The sequence below is a fragment of the Macaca nemestrina genome, chromosome 6, assembly GCF_043159975.1.
Source record: "Macaca nemestrina isolate mMacNem1 chromosome 6, mMacNem.hap1, whole genome shotgun sequence".
Taxonomy (NCBI): Eukaryota; Metazoa; Chordata; class Mammalia; order Primates; family Cercopithecidae; genus Macaca; species Macaca nemestrina.
In genome coordinates, this window is record NC_092130.1 from 38294853 (window position 1) to 38313166 (window position 18314).

Here is an 18314-nt window from a genome sequence, read left to right on the forward strand (position 1 = left end):
AGCAAGACTCTGTCAAAAAAAAAAGAGTCCGCTTGCCTATTGTAAAATAATTCTTATTCCCACCAATGGTAAACTAAAGAATTCTAGAAATCCAGTGGTGGTTCTTTCAGAAGTTATGTCTAGTGAGGTTATATATTTTCTGTTTTCTACTGATAGACCCACCAAAGTTGGTCCACCTGCACTTACAAGTTAGTTCAACTGGTTGCAGTAAGCCTATAAGCAATTCTGGTTTGAGTCTGTGAATGCTGTGTGGCAACAGCTCACAAGGGGAAAAAACTGACAGACTACAGAGTCATCAGTATACCCCACTGATCACATGGAGGAGAAGAATGTATGTATAGGTTAGGAAAAACCTACAACCACAAAGAAACTGTTTATTACTCTGCATGTTACTCTGACGGTAACGAAAGACTATTCTTTAAGAAATCAACATTTTAAAAATGTTTATTAACAATTATTAACATATTACTATACAGTAATCAAGATGAACATTTACTAAAAGTAATTTTACTTATAAAATTTAATGTAATATTTTCTTGCCTTTTCTTACATTAAAAACACTTACCTAAAACCAGGAACACCCACCAGAGCCAGTACTGACCATCAAAATATCCAGGGAAATAGGTGGAAAACTAAAAAATAAGGCAAAACACTTTATAGCAGCTTAACAGACACAATTTCTCATTTTAACTTAAGGGTACACAAAATCACAAAATGCAAGACTGATTCTTTTTTTTTTCTTTTTTTGAGACAGAATTTCCCTCTTGTTGCCCAGGCTAGAGTGCAATGGCACGATCTCGGCTCACTGCAACCTCTGCCTCCCGGGTTCAAGCGATTCTCCTGTCTTAGCCTCCTGTGTAGCTGGGATTACAGGTATGCATCACCATGCCTGGCTAATTTTGTATTTTTGGTAGAGATGGAGTTTCTCCATGTTGGTCAGGTTGGTCTCAAACTCCCTACCTCAGGTGATCCACCTACCTTGGCCTCCGAAAGTGCTGGGATTACAGGTATGAGCTACTGTGCCCGGCAAAACTTATTTGTTCTACCAATGCCATCGCTTAGCCTTTAGAATAATTTTAAAATATAAGTGAAAGTATTTTCATATTACTGGCTTGAAATGGTTACAATAAATGCAAATCTATTTCCTTTCAGAGAAAAGCAATTGTTAAATATGATAGCTTTTAGCTTTATGAACTCCTTATTTTGAAAGTACACAAAAATTTGTTTTTTAGAAAACATTTTTTCCCCACATAATATTTGCTCTTCTAGAAATGTGTTTCAATAATGATCGTTTTACTTTGCTTATTCAGTGCCAAAAGCAATTATTATTATTATTAATTTTAAGAGACAGGATCTCACTATGTTGTCCAGGCTGGATTTGAACTCCTGAGCTCAAGCAATCCTCCCACCTCAGCCTCCTGAGTAGCTGATATCATTGCCTTCTTTCTAAGGAGGCCTGACTTTGCCTACTCCTCTGGCCTTGTCTTGACTTTGGAAGCTTTATTATGTATACCAGGGTAATCCCCTTCCTTTGCTGGCAACTGGTTTAGGAATGGGCACAGGATGCCATTCTGACCAATGGAAGTTGAGGGCTTCTGAGAAGCTTTCCTGGCTCTTAGAGAAAAAATAGTTCTTTCTAAAGGTGGTAGAAAAAAATTTTTTTAAATAGTTCTTTTTTTTTTTTTTTTTTTTTGAGACGGAGTCTTGCTCTGTCACCCAGGCTGGAGTGCAGTGGCCGGATCTCAGCTCACTGCAAGCTCCGCCTCCCGGGTTTACGCCATTCTCCTGCCTCAGCCTCCCGAGTAGCTGGGACTACAGGCGCCCGCCACCTCGCCCGGCTATTTTTTTTGTATTTTTTAGTAGAGACGGGGTTTCACCGTGTTAGCCGGGATCGTCTCTCCATCTCCTGACCTCGTGATCCGCCCGTCTCGGCCTCCCAAAGTGCTGGGATTACAGGCTTGAGCCACCGCGCCCGGCAATAGTTCTTTTTCTTCTCTTGAGCACTGCTGTGTTTCAATGTAATACTGATACATGAAACTGCCATCTTTTAACCCTGAGGGCATGGGGGGATCTGTGCCAATATGCTGATAGGTCAGCTGACCTTGATGATGTCCAATAGCCACTGACTTAACTAACCTCCTTGTCAGGGACTTGTTTTCAGGGGAAATAAACTTTCCCCATTTAAAATAACAATTAAAAATTTTTTTCTAGGCCATTTTGAGCTAGGTTTTCGTTACTCACAGTCAAAAGCATCCTAACTGATACAAGTTAATTCATTTGATTAATTGTTTTTTTTTTGAGACAGAGTCTTACTCTGTCACCCAGACTGGAGTGCAGTGGCACAATCTCGGCTCACTGCAAGCTCCCCCTCCTGGGTTCACGCCATTCTCCTTCCTCAGCCTCACGAGCACCTGGGACTACAGGCCCCCGCCACCACGTCCCGCTATTTTTTTTGTATTTTTTTAGTAGAGACAGGGTTTCACCGTGTTAGCCAGGATGGTCTCGATTTCCTGACCTTGTGATCTGTCTGCCTCAGCCTCCCAAAGTGCTGGGATTACAGGCGTGAGCCACCGCGCGCAGCCCATTTAATCCACTTTGTAAATGCAGTTGAAAATTTAGTTACAAAAAAAAAAAAAAGACTGGAATTAATTTTATTTCTCTTTTCCTTGGAGGCTTTGGTGTCCAAGAGTTTAATGTAGTTTGAAAATTAAAATATAGCATTTTATTTGTTAATAAAGTAACAATTAAGATTTAGGGAAGGAATGAAAACCTCTTTAGGGCTTGAGTTCTTAACCTAAAGTCCATTATTATAGATGAGTACATATTAGCTATGTGGGGGAAAAGCTTATAACTTTCATCAGATTCTCAAAGGATTCTAGAACCCTAAAAACGTTAACAAATGTTTTATAATAAATAAGGTGGCACTACTTAGAAAAACTACAGTGGTCAAGCAACACCCATTAGTTAAGTATGCCAATTTATGATGGATAAATTGTTTTTGTTTATAAGGTTGATGATAGCAATAAATGTATCTGAAATCAGGGGATACTTTAAAAGCCTAGATCTTTTACAACTTTAAATTACTTCATGCAAATTTAACTAACTGGCAACTCTTAAGTCACTAAAGACATACATCTCTATAATTTACTTCAGAGGTAGGCTCCTAATGGAGCAATACTTGTTAAACAGTTTTGGCTCCCCAAACATTTTGGCATAAGCAATCCTGGAGGGGAGAGGGGACGAGAAGGAGAAAAGAAAAGAAGGAAGAAGAGAGAGAGCTAGATTAAAACTGTAACAGAAATGAGAGGAATGGCTGCTTTTGATGAGACATCAAAGGGGTAAATATCCTTCCTTTTATTATAAAAACAACTAATTTCAGAACATATACATTATCATATTATAAACATCAGAAACAAAGAAAGCAGATGGTGAACAATATTAATACTAGACCAGTATTCAATAGCTTTGACAACAAAACTTGTGTGCATGAACCATTTGCAAATGATTTTGGTTCGGCTTCATCATTTTTTAGACAAACTAAAAATCATTTAACACGCTGAAATAACTTTTAAAAAAGCAAATGAAAAATCAAATATTCAAAAATATTCTAATTATTGTCCCTCTGTAGAGCCCATCTTTTCTGTTGTACAACTTACCCTGACAATCAGGATCCACTTAATTAGAGAGAGACCAAATCCTGAAATGGCCCCATACCTTCCTGCAGCTGAAGTGGTCAGGCAAAAAGACAGGAAAAACCCAATCCAGTTAAAGAGGAATGCCACTGCAAAAGCAGAGGAGGGGAAAGATGTTAGACATGTCCTGTTACCCAAGAACAAGAGTGCCTTACACCTGCCTCTGTTTTAATGACTTTCCAAAGGATAAAAGCCTGTCCTCCACAACCCTCACCATACCTCCTCTAAAACAACCATTCTTCTCTGTCTTTCCCCAAAAAGCAAACAAGAAAAATTCCTCCCTATCAGGTTTTATACAATTATGTCTACTGTTAGTTACTTTCAAAAACGCCTTAACAGGCTGAGCACAGTAGCTCATACCTGTAATCCTAGCACTTTGGGAGGCCAATGTGGGAGGATCCCCTGAGCCCAGCAGTTTGAGACCAGCCTGAGCACCACAGTAAGACCCATCTCTACAAAACTGAAAGAAAAAAAATTAGCTGGGCACAGTGGTGCACAGTGGTGCACACCTGCAGTCCCAGCTACTTGGGAGGCTGAGGTGGGGGGAGCACTTGAGCCCAGGAGGTCAAGGGTACAGTGAGAAGTGACCACACCACTGCACTCCAAATTCAGTCTGGGCAACAGAGCAAGACCTTGTCTCAAAAGGAAAAAAAAACAAAAAACAAAAAACAGCAAAAAACAAAAAGCAAACCTTAACAGTCTTCAAACTATATACTTACAACCTCTGCTTCCTTTTTTTTTTTTTTTTTTGAGACCGAGTCTCACTCTGTCACCCAAGTTGGAGTGCAATAGCATGATCTTGGCTCACTGCAACCTCTGCCTCCCAGGTTCAAGCGATTCTCCTGCCTCAGCCTCCCGAGTGGCTGGGACTACAGGTGTGCACAGCCATGCCCAGCTAATTTTTGTTTTTAGTAGAGACGGGGTTTCTCCGTGTTGGCCAGGCTGGTCTTGAACTCCTAGCCTCAGGTGATCCGCCCACCTCAGCCTTCCAAATTGCTGGGATTACAGGCATGAGCCACTGTGCCCTGGCTTTGACCTCTGCTTTTTTTTTTTGAGACGAAGTCTCGCTCTTGTCATCCAGGCTGGAGTGCAATGGCACGATCTCAGCTCACTGCAACCTCCGCCTTCCGGATTCAATCGATTCTCCTGCCTCAGCCTCCTGAGTAGCTGGGATTACAGGCACCTGCCACCACACCCAGCTAATTTTTGTATTTTTAGTAGAGATGGGGTTTCACCATGGTGGCCAGTCTGGTCTCAAATTCCTGACCTCAGGTGATCCGCCCACCTCAGCCTCCCAAAGTGCTGGGATTATAGGCGTGAGCCCCCATGCCCAGCCTGACCTCTGCTTTTTACTGTGTGTATTTTATATATAGTCCAGTAAATAAAATAAATGCATTCAACATTAAATAAGTGCCCCCAAATAATCTGATTCAAGTCACTCGTCCTCCTGTTCTCTGAATTTTGACAACTTATATAACATCACCTATAAAAGCATTGCATTTTCTTATCTTTCTAATACAACAAATAAAGGAAATGGTTGCTCACTTATATGTGAGGCACACAAAAAGATAAATGCAAAATAACACGAAGGGAGAAAATCAGGCTGACTTTGATCTGTCAGAAAAAAGAAGCTTTCAGAGCAAAATTCATCAAAGGCATTTAATTCCTATTCTACAGATTAAGGATGAGTAGCAGCAATGCAAAAGGGCCCCGTAGACCTGGAAGATGAGGCTTAGCTCATGTAAAAATGCAGCATCCTCATAACTGCTTTAATTATATTTTCCACAGATATTCATGAAAACAGAAGGCAAAGAGAAGGGATATTAGAACAAAGGTATATTAAGCTTTGAACATTCCAGTAAAAGGCACCAAATAAATATAATGTATTAATACATTAGCTCAACTAGTTATTTTAATTCAGTCAGATTCACCCATAATCCAAAGCACTCTGGTTTGGAGGGGGTGGTTCTGCTATGCATACATACTTACTGAAAAAAGTTAACATGAAAATCCCATCATTTCCTATCCTCAGCTGGTCAGCATCATCAAAATCATCCCGACCCACAAAATCCTCATCCTAAATGAAAAGAAAAAGAATTATTTCTAGGCAAAGGGAAGATATAAAGAAAAATGAAGGCATAAATTTGAGTAGCAAGGAAAAAAGTTATTGCTTTGGCTCAGTTCAAAATTATGAGCATTAAAGGCTCAATGTGTGTTTAAAATTCCATTTTGCATTATTAATATATAATTAGAAAAGAAGCAAATCTTTTTTCTATCCCCAGTGTTCAAAATGAAATTTTCATCTGATAACCTAAGTTCTTTAACAATACACTTCAAACATTTAAAAGTTCACAAAGAACTATTTACTCTTCCTTTAAAAAAAATATACCTCAAAAAAAGACAAAAGACAAAATTTACTTACACATTTGGTTTAAATTCTAGAATATCAGTAATCAAGGACCTATTTAGGACCTAAAATATTAGTAATCCAGGGACTATTAAAGAGATAAAATCAGCCAAGTGCAGTGGTGGCTCATGCCTGTAACCCCAGCACTTTGGGAGGCGGAGGCGGACGGATCATGAGGTCAGGAGATCAAAACCATCCTGGCTAACATGGTGAAACCCCGTCTCTACTAAAAATACAAAAAAATTAGCTGGGAGTGGTGGCGGGCACCTACAGTCCCAGCTACTCAGGAGGCTGAAGCAGTAGAATGGCATGACCCGGGAGACGCAACTTGCAGTGAGCCGATATCATACCACTGCACTCCAGTCTGGGCAACAGAGTGAGACTCCGTCTCAAAAAATAAAAAAAAATTAAAAAAATTAAAAAAATAAATGCTTTACGAGGCTGATATAGGGGAAAAAAGAATAGTACGATCATACACGAATAGTCCACAGAACTGCCCACTGCTCAACTCCATAATCATGTATTTGTATTGGCATACAGATCTAAAACAATCTCACTTCTAACCTTATCAGCAGATAAGACCTCTTCCATCCTAACTTGATAACATAATATTGCAGATCTAGAAATAACATGATCCTGAACAATACCAACACATGTAGGCTATCTTTTTAACTGATGTAGGTATGTGTTGAGATATTTAAAAATAATTGAATATATACTTAAAAGTGATAGATCTGTACACAGTTCAATGAGGGCTCCTCAAATGAAAAACATTTTAGGGAATATCAAAACTTGTTGTACACAGAAAAGAGTCTCGAAGACCCAAATTGTTAACAGTGGTTTCCCTGGGAAGTGGGAACTAGAGAAAGGGAGGTCGGTGGCAATGGCAGCTTCCTTTTCTAACTTAACGTACTTCCTCTATTGTGTGAAATTTCTATTAAAATGAATTGTTTTATAATTAATTTTTTAAAACATTAAATATCTAGTATTCTTACTTCATATTAGCAGAATAAGGTTTTGCCAAAATTAAAAGCTAACTCTGTTTTTTGCATAACTACTCAAAGATATACTCCAAAAAATACATGGAAGTAACATCTAATAATATTACAAATGCCTTCTTCCTGTCCTCTTGGTATCTCTTCTACCATGATTCCTCCTAGAAATTGTTGCCAAGTTAATGTTTCCAGAACACCACACAAGTCCTCTCATACCCCTGCTCAAAAACTCTGAAGGATTCTCTAAAAGTTGCATATAGAAGTTTAAATACCCCCGTCTAACATTCCAAGGATTCTATAAACAGTTCTAGTCACAACTTTATATCTCCCTTCACAAACTCTGTGCTCATACAAAGCCAATTACTACATACATAGAACTGCCCTCACCTGGCTGGATTCACACCTGCTTTCTGTGCTTTTTCCCTCTGGAATGTTCTTACCCATCAAAACTCCGGGCCCACATCTAATCACATCTTCCCCTATGATCACCCAGTAAAAAGTTTCAGTTCGTGATGCCCACTGCTCTTAAGTGTCTTAGTTATCAGTATTTGTGGGCCCCTTACCCTAGTTGGATTTTAGGCTTTTGAGTAACAATGAGGAACAGTGCCTTATACAAAGCTTTTTGCCTATCCACTGTAAAATACACTGCATCTTAGATTTTAAAAGTGCTTTATACATGTCTGCTGAGTACTAGAGGCCTTTAAGAAGTTCCTAAATATATACCTGTATCAAATGAAAGTATTCTGAAGAGTTCTGTGATTTATCAGACTAATTTCCATACTGATCTATTTACCATATATTGCAACAGGTCTGCAGAGTACAGTGAAACAAACAAGGACTTTGGATTCTAGAATATCTGGGTTTGGCTTTCACTTCTGCCACTTATCAGTCGTATGACTTTGGGAAAATTACTTTATCTCTCTGGACCTAAATTTTCACATCTGTAAAATGGTGATAATATAATCTCTACCTTTCAAGGTTACTATGAAGACTGGAAACAATATACAAAATACATAAAAGCATCAAGCACAGTACCAAGCATGTTGTTTGCTTCCAATATACGGCAGTTACATTATGATTGTCTTGCCCTTAGACACTACGGTTCTTAGTTTCTCCCTGGCACCTATAAGAACTGAACACATATCATCACCATTTAGGATCATCCTAGACTGCGCTCATAAACTATTTCTGCCAAGCAATGATTTTAGGAGCTCTGCTCCTCACAGTAGGTGTGGTCTGTAAACAGTCTACTATCTTCAAGCCAAGAGGGGAACTTCTGGGCCTATGCCATCACACTGCCTAGACTAGGTTTCTGTTCTTGCTCATTACTCACCCCAGTTTCTTGCTAGAATAGAGCCTAGAGGCTTGATGGTCCCCACATTTCTGGGGACTTATCCTGCTTCCATTCGCCCAACATCTGATCTAATGCCCTACCTGCATCAACCTCAATCTGGATAAATATTTACAAAATGACAAATACAGCCCTTACATATCTGACATCAAGAACCAAGAGTGCCCAATAATCTCCACTGGTTTATATGGCATCCCAATCTCCTCCTCCATGAATCTATGTCAAGCTAGATGGAATCTGAACTCACTATGTCCCCACAAATGACATGATCTGGACTGCTGTTAAGAATGGAGTTCATCTAAATCAATGTGAAGATCTCTTTTATGAGTTTAATTCTATAAATTTGAACATATTTATTATCTTCCTAGACCTCCTTAGCAGCTATCCACCCAACAGCAAAATATTAAGTGTGCAGAATCAAGGAAACGTTACTGTGCTCCTGCTTCAAGATACTTCAGCCATCCCAGGAGACTTGAAAAAGTAGTGGCAATAGGAGAGATAAAGGAAAAATGAGCAGGTTTGACTAGTAATTTACCTTGTCATTTTTAGGAAGAGATGAGTTTATTATCCCAAAAGCAAATATACCTGATTTTTTAAATTAGCTCTACTTTCACTAATCAATACAATCATAAGTAATGAATCAAAATTGGACAATGAAAATAACTTAATTCCCATAGAGCAGCCATCAAGTAACATGGCAAATTATACTCACTCTCCCAGGAACCAAAGGGATAGTAGCTTCGGCCTTGGTCCGCTCCGCTTCATCATAACTGGGCAGTGTTGTAGCTACATTGTAAGATGGGGGCTTTGGAAACCCAGACTCATCCTTGTAGTCAAAATATGCTGCAGAATTTTAACAGTCACAATTTTTTGATAATTAGCTGAATTGAAATAAAAGGAGTTCCACTAACTCTAGCAGACAAAACCCAGCCATTCCCTTAAGAGTACATATATAACAATTGAACCAAAAGACATTTCTAGATGAACGTCTAAGAGACTGGAGGTGATTTTTAAATGTATCCACTTCTCAATTATTTAAAATCCAGACTCGCTTTGTAACCTTTCTTCCGACTGGTTCTGAAACGTTTTTTTTTTAAACTGTAATGTCAAAGCGCAGAGTGTTTTTAAGGATTCCGTAATCACTTTGCCCTGTTACCTACCTGCGCTCTCTGCAGAAATGCTGCTGTAAGGTGGAGGAGCATCACCGGCAGCCTGTTCAGGTTCTCCAGACTCTTCTTCATTCTGTAACTAAATAAAAATTTCATATTTTAATGCAAGCATAAAGCCAATTAGAAAGATAAGAACCCAAAAACTGAAATAAATAGCCTTTCTAGAAAGCTATTTAGCAATGTATTTTGAAAGCCTTGATACACAAATCCTTTAAGAATTCTACTCCCAGGAAGTTATTCTATGAAAATATTCAAAGAGGCAAAAAGGGTACATATAAGTGTTGTGTCAGCAAAAATTAGAAACAACCTAAATTCCAATCATAGGAGACAAATAAATTATAGTACATCTCACAAAGGACTACTAAACGGCCATTAAAAATTAAATTTCGCCATCCTGGCCAACATGGCAAAACCCCATCTCTACTAAAAATACAAAAAATAGCCAGGCATGGTGGCACACTCCTGTAGTCCCAGCTGCTCAGGAGGCGGAGGCACAAGAATCATTTTAACCCGGGAGGCGGAGGTTGCAGTGAGCTGAGATGGTACCACTACACTCCAGCCTGGGCAACAGAGCGAAACTCTGTGTCAAAAAAATACACATTAAATTTCAGCCAGGCATGGTGGCTCACACCTGTAATACTAGCACTCTGCAAGGCCTAGGCAGGTGGGATCGCTTGAGATTAGGGGAGCTTAGGAGTCAAGACTAGCCTGGGCAACATGGCAAAACCCTGTTTCTAAAAAAAAAACAAAAATTACCTGGGAGTGGTGGCATGCACCTGTGGTCCTAGCTACTCAGGAGGCTGAGGCAGCAGGACGGCTCGAGCCCAGGAGGTCGTGGCTGCAGTGAGCCGAGATTGTGCCACTGCCCTCCAGCCTAGGTGACAGAGTGAGACCATGTCTTTAAAAAAAAAAATTAAATTTCATTACTCAAATAGATATGTATGGTGTACTATTATTACATGAAAATAGCTAAATTTGCCAAACAATATGCATCATATATTCCTTTTTAAAAAGGCAGACATATAATGGAAAAGAGACCTAGAATGAGACATTTACAGTTCAACACTGTTATTTCTAGGTAATAGGAGTACAGGGGAATTTTTCCTTTTTGTTATGTATCTGCATGTTCAAATATTTTGTAGTGAATATTTATCACTTGTATACTTTTTTTTAGAGAGACAGGATCTCATTCTTGCTGCCCAGGCAGGAGTGCGGTGGCACAATTATACCCTGGCTTTTTTTAAATTTATTTTTTGTAGAGATGGGGTCTCCCTGTGTTGCCCAGGCTGGTTTCCAACTCCTGGCCTCAAACGACGTATACTTTTTTAAAGTTAGAAAAATAATCTGTTAAGACAAAAGACAAATCATAGACAAACCATGTTATCATTATATTTAGCATGCACACCAAATTAAATCTTAAATAATTGAGACATTTATGAAAACATAAAATTCTCCCTAATTCTACATATATCTGTCAATCGATATCCCTTTTCCCTATCTCAGCAACTTTTCTGCCAGTCAAATCTTCAATTTATTTATTTATTTTTTATATTTTTGAGACGGAGTCTTGCTCTCTCGCCCAGGCTGGAGTGCAGTGGCGCGATCTTGGCTCACTGCAAGCTCCGCCTCGCAGGTTCACGCCATTCTCCTGCCTCAGCCTCCCCAGTAGCTGGGACTACAGGCGCCCGCCACCACGCCTGGCTAATTTTTTTTGTATTTTTTAATAGAGACGGGGTTTCACTGAGTTAGCCAGGATGGTCTCAATCTCCTGACCTTGTGATCCGCCTGCCCCAGCCTCCCAAAGTGCTGGGATTACAGGAGTTAGCCACCGCGCCCAGCTTTCTTCAATTTTTTTAAATAACTCACACCAAAAGTGTCTGCTGTTGCTAGTCTGTATAGCCTACACAAGTCATCTTCACAGAATAAAGACATTTCATTTGGTTTTTCGAGTCCAGTGCGACAATGAACTAAATTTAAAAGATGAGCTGACTGGGACTAGGAGTCAATCTGGAAATTAATAACAGAATATTTAGTGATATAACTGATGTAGGGGTCTAGTCCTGGCTTCAGTATCATCAGGATATACAGAGCCAACTGACATACTTGTAAAATACATACCACCTCTAAACCATACTGCTATAAAGAACTCTATCTTGAATTAAGACAGAAAAACAGGCTGAGGTGTACTAACATGAAGTAAGGCTCCATAATCCATTAAAATTTTTTTTTTTTTTTTTTTTGAGATGGAGTTTCACTTTTGTTGCCCAGGCTGGAGAGCAATGGCGGGATCTCGGCTCACTGAAACCTCCAGCTCCCAGGTTCAAGTGATTCTGTTACCTCAGCCTCCGAGTGGCCGGGACTACAGGTGTGTGCCACCAGGCCTGGCTAATTTTTGTATTTTTAGTAGATGTTGGCCAGGCTGGTCTCAAACTCCCAACCTCAGGTGATCCGCCTGCCTTGGCCTGCCAAAGTGCTGGAATTACAGGTGTGAGCCATTGTGCCCGGCCATAATCCATTAAATTTTAAGTGATCATCTCAATCTCAAATACTATTCAAAAACAGATGTCAATAAATTTTTCTGACTAATACTACAAAAGCTTCAATTTCAAATGAATTCCTGTGTCAAATTCTCATCAGCATCTACCATCTGGGTACATTTTTTCGAATCCTAGTAATCTAATGTTAAACTTAAGGTACACCCAAAATAACTGTATTGTAACCTAAGATAATTTTTCCTTTTAAACAAATACATGTGGTCAAAATAGCTGCAGTAAAGCCGAATGCTCCTGGGACACTGAACTAGTGAATTATTTACAGAGAGTTATTGGGACAACAGTTCACCTAAAATACTGGTTTTAACATTATTTGAAGCTCTTGGCAAGGTATTCTTAGCCTCCTCATACCTAACCACTCTTGTGCTGTGGGAAGGTCACCAAAAGAAGCAGAAGAGTCAGCAGCAAGAACAGAGGCAAATACGGACTTTTCGAAAATGTTCCCTTAATATACTGTAGCCAGTAATGAACTTCATTTAAATCTAGCTTGGTTTATATCTAACTCGTTTTATATTTCCTGAGCTTGGTGTCAAAGTAATCACATTACCTCTGCATAATTTAGGTCTCAGAAAGGAACCATGACAATTCTAAGAAATACAGAAATCCAAAGAAGAGGTTAAGAGGTCTTCTATGACAATATTCATAAGATAGGCTGCCTGTCTCCTGGCAACTTGGAAACATTCAATTTGATCATCCCCCACCACAGTAAAAGATGACAGTGCAAATAAATTCCAGCCTTCTTAGAAACGCCAATTTTCACTTTGATAAGGAAAAAAGAAACACTTCTATGTGAAGAGTTTGCTCCATTAAAATTCACTACTTTAGAGTAGTGTACTTTTTTCAATTAAAAAAAAGAAAAAGAAAAACAATTTAAAACACCATTATGACTATGGTACAATCTCAAGACCTCACTATACAGGCTTCCCACTCTGGCTTATTTCTATAATGCTGGTGTTAAGATTAGGTTCCATCAAGAAAGCTGTTTAAAACAAAACACTGCAAGGTAGGGGGATTGGGGGGAGAGGAAATCACCTTCAAAAAGAGGTATTTAGTGACCGCCATCTGCATGAATAATAACTTGCTGAACCATGGAATTCTTAAATATACATCTTTTTACACTTCGGGGGCAACAAATCAGGCATTCACTAACAAGTGGAGGAACACGTGCTCTAGAACTAGAGTGTACTATAAAATTCATTACTTGGTTCCAAAACTTATTTTTAAGATTCCCCTTTTCTGTCCCTGGGAACTCTTCTGTGCAGCCTCCCTGCCATGTCCCTGGAGTTCAGGGATCTTCGGGCTTTTTCCTGACACTTTCTGAAAGAATATGTAGCATTGTCACTTTGGGGTTAGAGTTGGAAAGATGCTCAGTCTCTTCTATCAACTGGCCAGTGGAAGCCTGAGTCCCATTTAACTGTCATAGAATCTGGGTTGTAGGGGATACTCAGAGAGACAGATCTGGGAACTTCTGCTCTCAGTACACGGAGATGTTGGGCAAGGATAGGAGGGATATCCTTTGAGTGACCGTGATAGATAATAAATAGCTGTTGGACACTAGATTTTTTTTTCCTGTCATATAATTTCTGTTAAAATTCTGATCAATTTTACTAACCTTCAAATATGATTTTATTTTTAATTTTTTTAATTTTTATTTTTTTGAGACAGAGTTTCACTCTGTCACCCAGGCTGGAGTGCAGTGGTACGATCTCGCTCACTGCAACCTCTGCCTCCTGGGTTCGAGTGATTCTTCTGCCTTAGCCTCTCAAGTAGTTGGGATCACAGGCATGTGCCACCACACCTGGCTAATTTTTGTATTTTTAGTAGAGATGGGGTTGTGCCACGTTGGCCAGGATGGTATCAAACTCCTGATCTCAAGTGATCCACCTGCCTCCACCTCCCAAAGTGATAGGATTACAGGCATGAGCCACCACACTCGGCTGAAATATGATTTAAATGGCATTTTTTCCAAATAGAGCTATACAATTACCTACACAGGCCATATAAAGTAGAGTTTAATACACAACTACCTATAACTACCTATGCCTCCATCACTAAGAAATAAATAATCCAATCACCTGAGAATTCAGATGACCTTTCACTTTCTCACACCCAGAGTGTGCCCTTACTCTTGTCCTGATTACCTTTGCTCCTCTCTATGTGCTGAGCAGACTAGAATGGCTCCCCAGAAGAACCCTAAAACTGTTCCATTGTTCCCACTTCAGATATATCACAATCTGCCATGGTACCTTTGGCCTTGATGACCTTCAATTTTAAAAAAACATTTATTTACAAATAGGTGCTACTAAGGTTTTGTTCTCAAGTCACACCTGTAATCCCAGCACTGTGGGAGGCCAAGTGGGCGGATCACTTGAGGTCAGCAGTTTGAGACCAGCCTGGCCAACATGGTAAAACCTCATCTCTACTAAAAATACAAAAATCAATCAGGTGTGGTGGCGTACACCTGTAGTCCCAACTACTCGGGAGGCTTATGCACCAGAATCGCTTGATCCTGGGAGGTGGAGGTTACAGTAAGCCAAGAGCAAGCCACTGCACTCCAGCCTGGGCGACAGAGCGAGATTCTGTCTCAAAAATAAATAAATAAATAAATAAATAAAATAAGAGGGTTGTTTCCCCTCCTTATCACCTTCCTCTGTATCTAGGTACTATTGGTATTAAAAATAAATATGACATTTTTATAAATCTCCAACACAGAAATCATATATAGTTCTAGAACATCTTTTTTTTTTTTTGAGACGGAGTCTCGCTCTGTCACCCAGGCTGGAGTGCAGTGGCCGGATCTCAGCTCACTGCAAGCTCCGCCTCCCGGGTTCATGCCATTCTCCTGCCTCAGCCTCCCAAGTAGCTGGGACTACAGGCGTCCGCCACATCACCCGGCTAGTTTTTTATATTTTTTAGTAGAGACGGGGTTTCACCGTGTTAGCCAGGATGGTCTCGATCTCCTGACCTCGTGATCCACCCGTCTCGGCCTCCCAAAGTGCTGGGATTACAGGCTTGAGCCACCGCGCCCGGCCAGAAATCATATATAGTTCTAATTCTAATAGAAACAAACTTGAATTTAACAAGTTTAAGACATTATACCCAACAGATTTAAACTATTATTTGAGTCCAAGAAAGCTTCATCACTGCCCTCCTCGCTAAGTAGTTCTAAAATGAGTTGTTTTTCAGCAATAGCAGAACTGGGGCTAGGATTAGGGATAAGCAAGGGGCAACATTTATAACTGTAGCAAATGGCAGGACCTAAAGGCACTTAAAAGTCATTCTTGGATTCTCTATATTTACTAAGAATGGGAGAACAACAAAAAACCCTACACTAAACAAAACCCATAAATCCTTATGTATAAGAAAAGGTATCAACATATACCTCAGAATTCATATAAACAAACAAAGCACATGAAAAATAATGCTGAACTATCCAGTAAGTCTATAAAGTTGCAAGTATTTTCATTACTTCATTTTTTTTGGTTTGGTCCTACTCAAACAGCAAGAAAATTCTTATAAGTTTCAAGTCCCTTCTTTAAGTTATTAAAAATAAATATCAGAAAGTTCTGGGTCAATGCCTGAACTCTAGCTTTAAATGTTATTTACCAATTCTATCTTAGAGTTAATTTCTAAAACTTTTACCTTAAAATCTAATTTTTAAAGCTCTCATTACCAGCCCACAACTGCATCGTCCCTAAATCCTACCAAAACAAGACGGTATAATTACAAAGCACATTTCTTTTGGTAAACAGCTGAGTATGCTATTTTACTGTTGTTCACAAATAATCATTAAGTTTGTGTGGCCTGTACATTTACTTTATATATTGTAAATATAAACTCTGTCATTCTAACATCACCAAATTATTTACATTCAAGAAAAATCCTCTATTTAATTATTAATTAGGAGAAGATATTTTAAGTAATGCTGACAAGAGAAACTAAACAATAAAAAGGCAACCCAATTATAAAATGGGCAAATGATTTGAATAGACATTTCTCCAAAGAAGATATACAAAAGGCCAGCAGACACAAAATACTCAATATCATTAAGTCAGCAGGAAAACATAAATCAAAACCAAGACTCAATACCACTTCATGCTTACTAGGATGGCTATAATCAAAAAGACAGACAATAGCAAGTGCTGAGTATGTGGAGAAACGGCAACTCTAATACACTGCTGGTGGGAATGCAAAATGGTGCAGCTGCTGTGGAAAAGTTTGGCAGTTCCTCAAAATAAGTTAAACACAGGCTGAAAACACACTGGCTCAGCCTGCAATCCCAGCACTTTCAAGAGGCTGAGGCAGGAGGATCACTTGAGGCCAGGAGTTTGAGACCAGCCTGGGAAACACAGCAAGATCCTGTCTCTACTAAAAATGTAAAAATTAGCCGGGCATGGTGGCACACCTGTGATCCACCTACTCAAGAGGCTGAGACAGGAGGATCACTTAAGCTGAAGAGTTCAACGCTTCAGTGAGTCCAGTCCAGTCTGTTGCTCAGTCTGAGCAACAGAGTGAGATCCTGTCTCAAATAAAAACAACAACATAAATTTATATTAACATCAAGCAATTCCACTCCAAGGTATATACCAAGAGAACTGAAAACAAGTTCATACAAAAACCTGTACATGAATCTTCACAGTAGCATTATCCATAATTGCCAACAATGTTCATCAACTTACTAATAGATCAACAAAATGTGGCATACCTGTACAATGAAATATTATTCATCCAAAAAAAATGAGGTACTGACACATGCTGAAACATGAATGAACCTTAAAAACATTACAATACAAGAGGCCGGGCGGAAGTAAACCCAGCATTTTGGGAGGTCGAGGCAGGCGGATCATGAGGTTAGGAGATTGAGACCATCCTGGTTAACACGGTGAAACCCTGTCTTTACTGAAAATACAAAAAAATTAGCCGGGTGTGGTGGGGGGCACCTGTAATCCCAGCTACTTGAGAAGCTGAGGCAGGAGAATGGTGTGAACCCAGGAGGCAGAGCTTGCAGTGAGCTGAGATTGCACCACTGCACTCCAGCCTGGGCGACAGAGTGAGACTCCATCTCAAAAAAAAGAAAAAAAAAAATTATAGTACAACAAAGAAGCCAGTCACAAAAGGCCATATATTGAACGCTTCCATTTATTATAAAATGTCCAGAAAAGGCAAAATCCATAGAGACAAAGTATATCAGTGGTTGCCAGGGGCTAGAGAAGGGGGAGCAACTGACTGCAAATGGGTCCAGGTTTCTTTTCGGGGTGATAAAAAAATGTTTTAGAATTAGGCAGTGATAATGGTTTCACACCTTGTGAATATAATAAAAACTACTGAATCGGATGGGCGTGGTGGCTCACACCTGTAATCCCAGCACTTTGGGAGGCCGAGGTGGGTGGATCACAAGGTCGGAAGTTAGAGACCAGACTGGCCAAGATGGTGAAACTTCGTCTCTACTAAAAATACAAAAAAAATTAGCTGGGCGTGGTGGCACGCACCTGTAATCCCAGCTATTTGGGAGGCTGAAGCAGAGAATTTCTTAAACCTGGGAGGTGGAGGTTGCAGTGAGCTAAGATCGTGCCACTGCACTCCAGTCTGGGTGAAAAGCAAGACTCCATCTCAAAAAAAAACACCAAAAAAACAAAAAAAAAACCACTGAATCATACACTTTAAAAGTATTTTCTAATTTTTAAAAGCAAACCTATATAAACATAAATTTTATTTAAAACAAAACATTCCTCCAAGTATTATTCTCTGGCTAAATAAATGTCCATGCCCCTCAATGGGAAGGAATGGGTCCTGATCATACCAATAAACCCAGAACTTAACACAGAACACACATTTGTGAATGAATGAAAACAAAAAAGAGGAAGAGCATACTGAATTATAAACGACTTATAGTTAAAAAAAAAAAAATCCTTAATGTTCTCTTTTCCTGAAGAGAAGAATTATTAGGATCAAGAGGAAAAATATCACTTTTTTCCTACTTCAAGAGTTTGAAAAAGATGACTTTTTTTGTTGCTCTTGTTTTTTATGAGATGAAGTCTCGCTTTGTCACCGAGGCTAGGGTACAGTAGCATGATCTTGGCTCACTACAACCTCCACCTCCCAGATTCAAGTGATTCTCTTGCCTAGCCTCCTGAGTAGCTGGGATTAT

General features: G+C 39.4%; 1 protein-coding gene across 2 annotated transcripts in view; it reads right to left on the reverse strand.

Moving 5' to 3' along the window:
• The window catches only part of LOC105466965 (Nedd4 family interacting protein 1), a 47293-nt gene that overhangs the window by 11655 nt on the left and 17324 nt on the right, over window positions 1-18314 (reverse strand). The window contains exons 2-6 of one of the 2 annotated variants that reach the window (XM_011716206.2): window positions 9606-9693; window positions 9158-9288; window positions 5682-5769; window positions 3657-3781; window positions 566-632 (exon numbers count right to left, since the gene is read on the reverse strand). In XM_011716206.2, coding sequence (XP_011714508.1) covers window positions 566-632; window positions 3657-3781; window positions 5682-5769; window positions 9158-9288; window positions 9606-9693 — 499 coding nt within the window. The remainder of the gene's footprint in view (window positions 1-565; window positions 633-3656; window positions 3782-5681; window positions 5770-9157; window positions 9289-9605; window positions 9694-18314) is intronic. The other variant, XM_071098268.1, reaches the window with a different exon arrangement.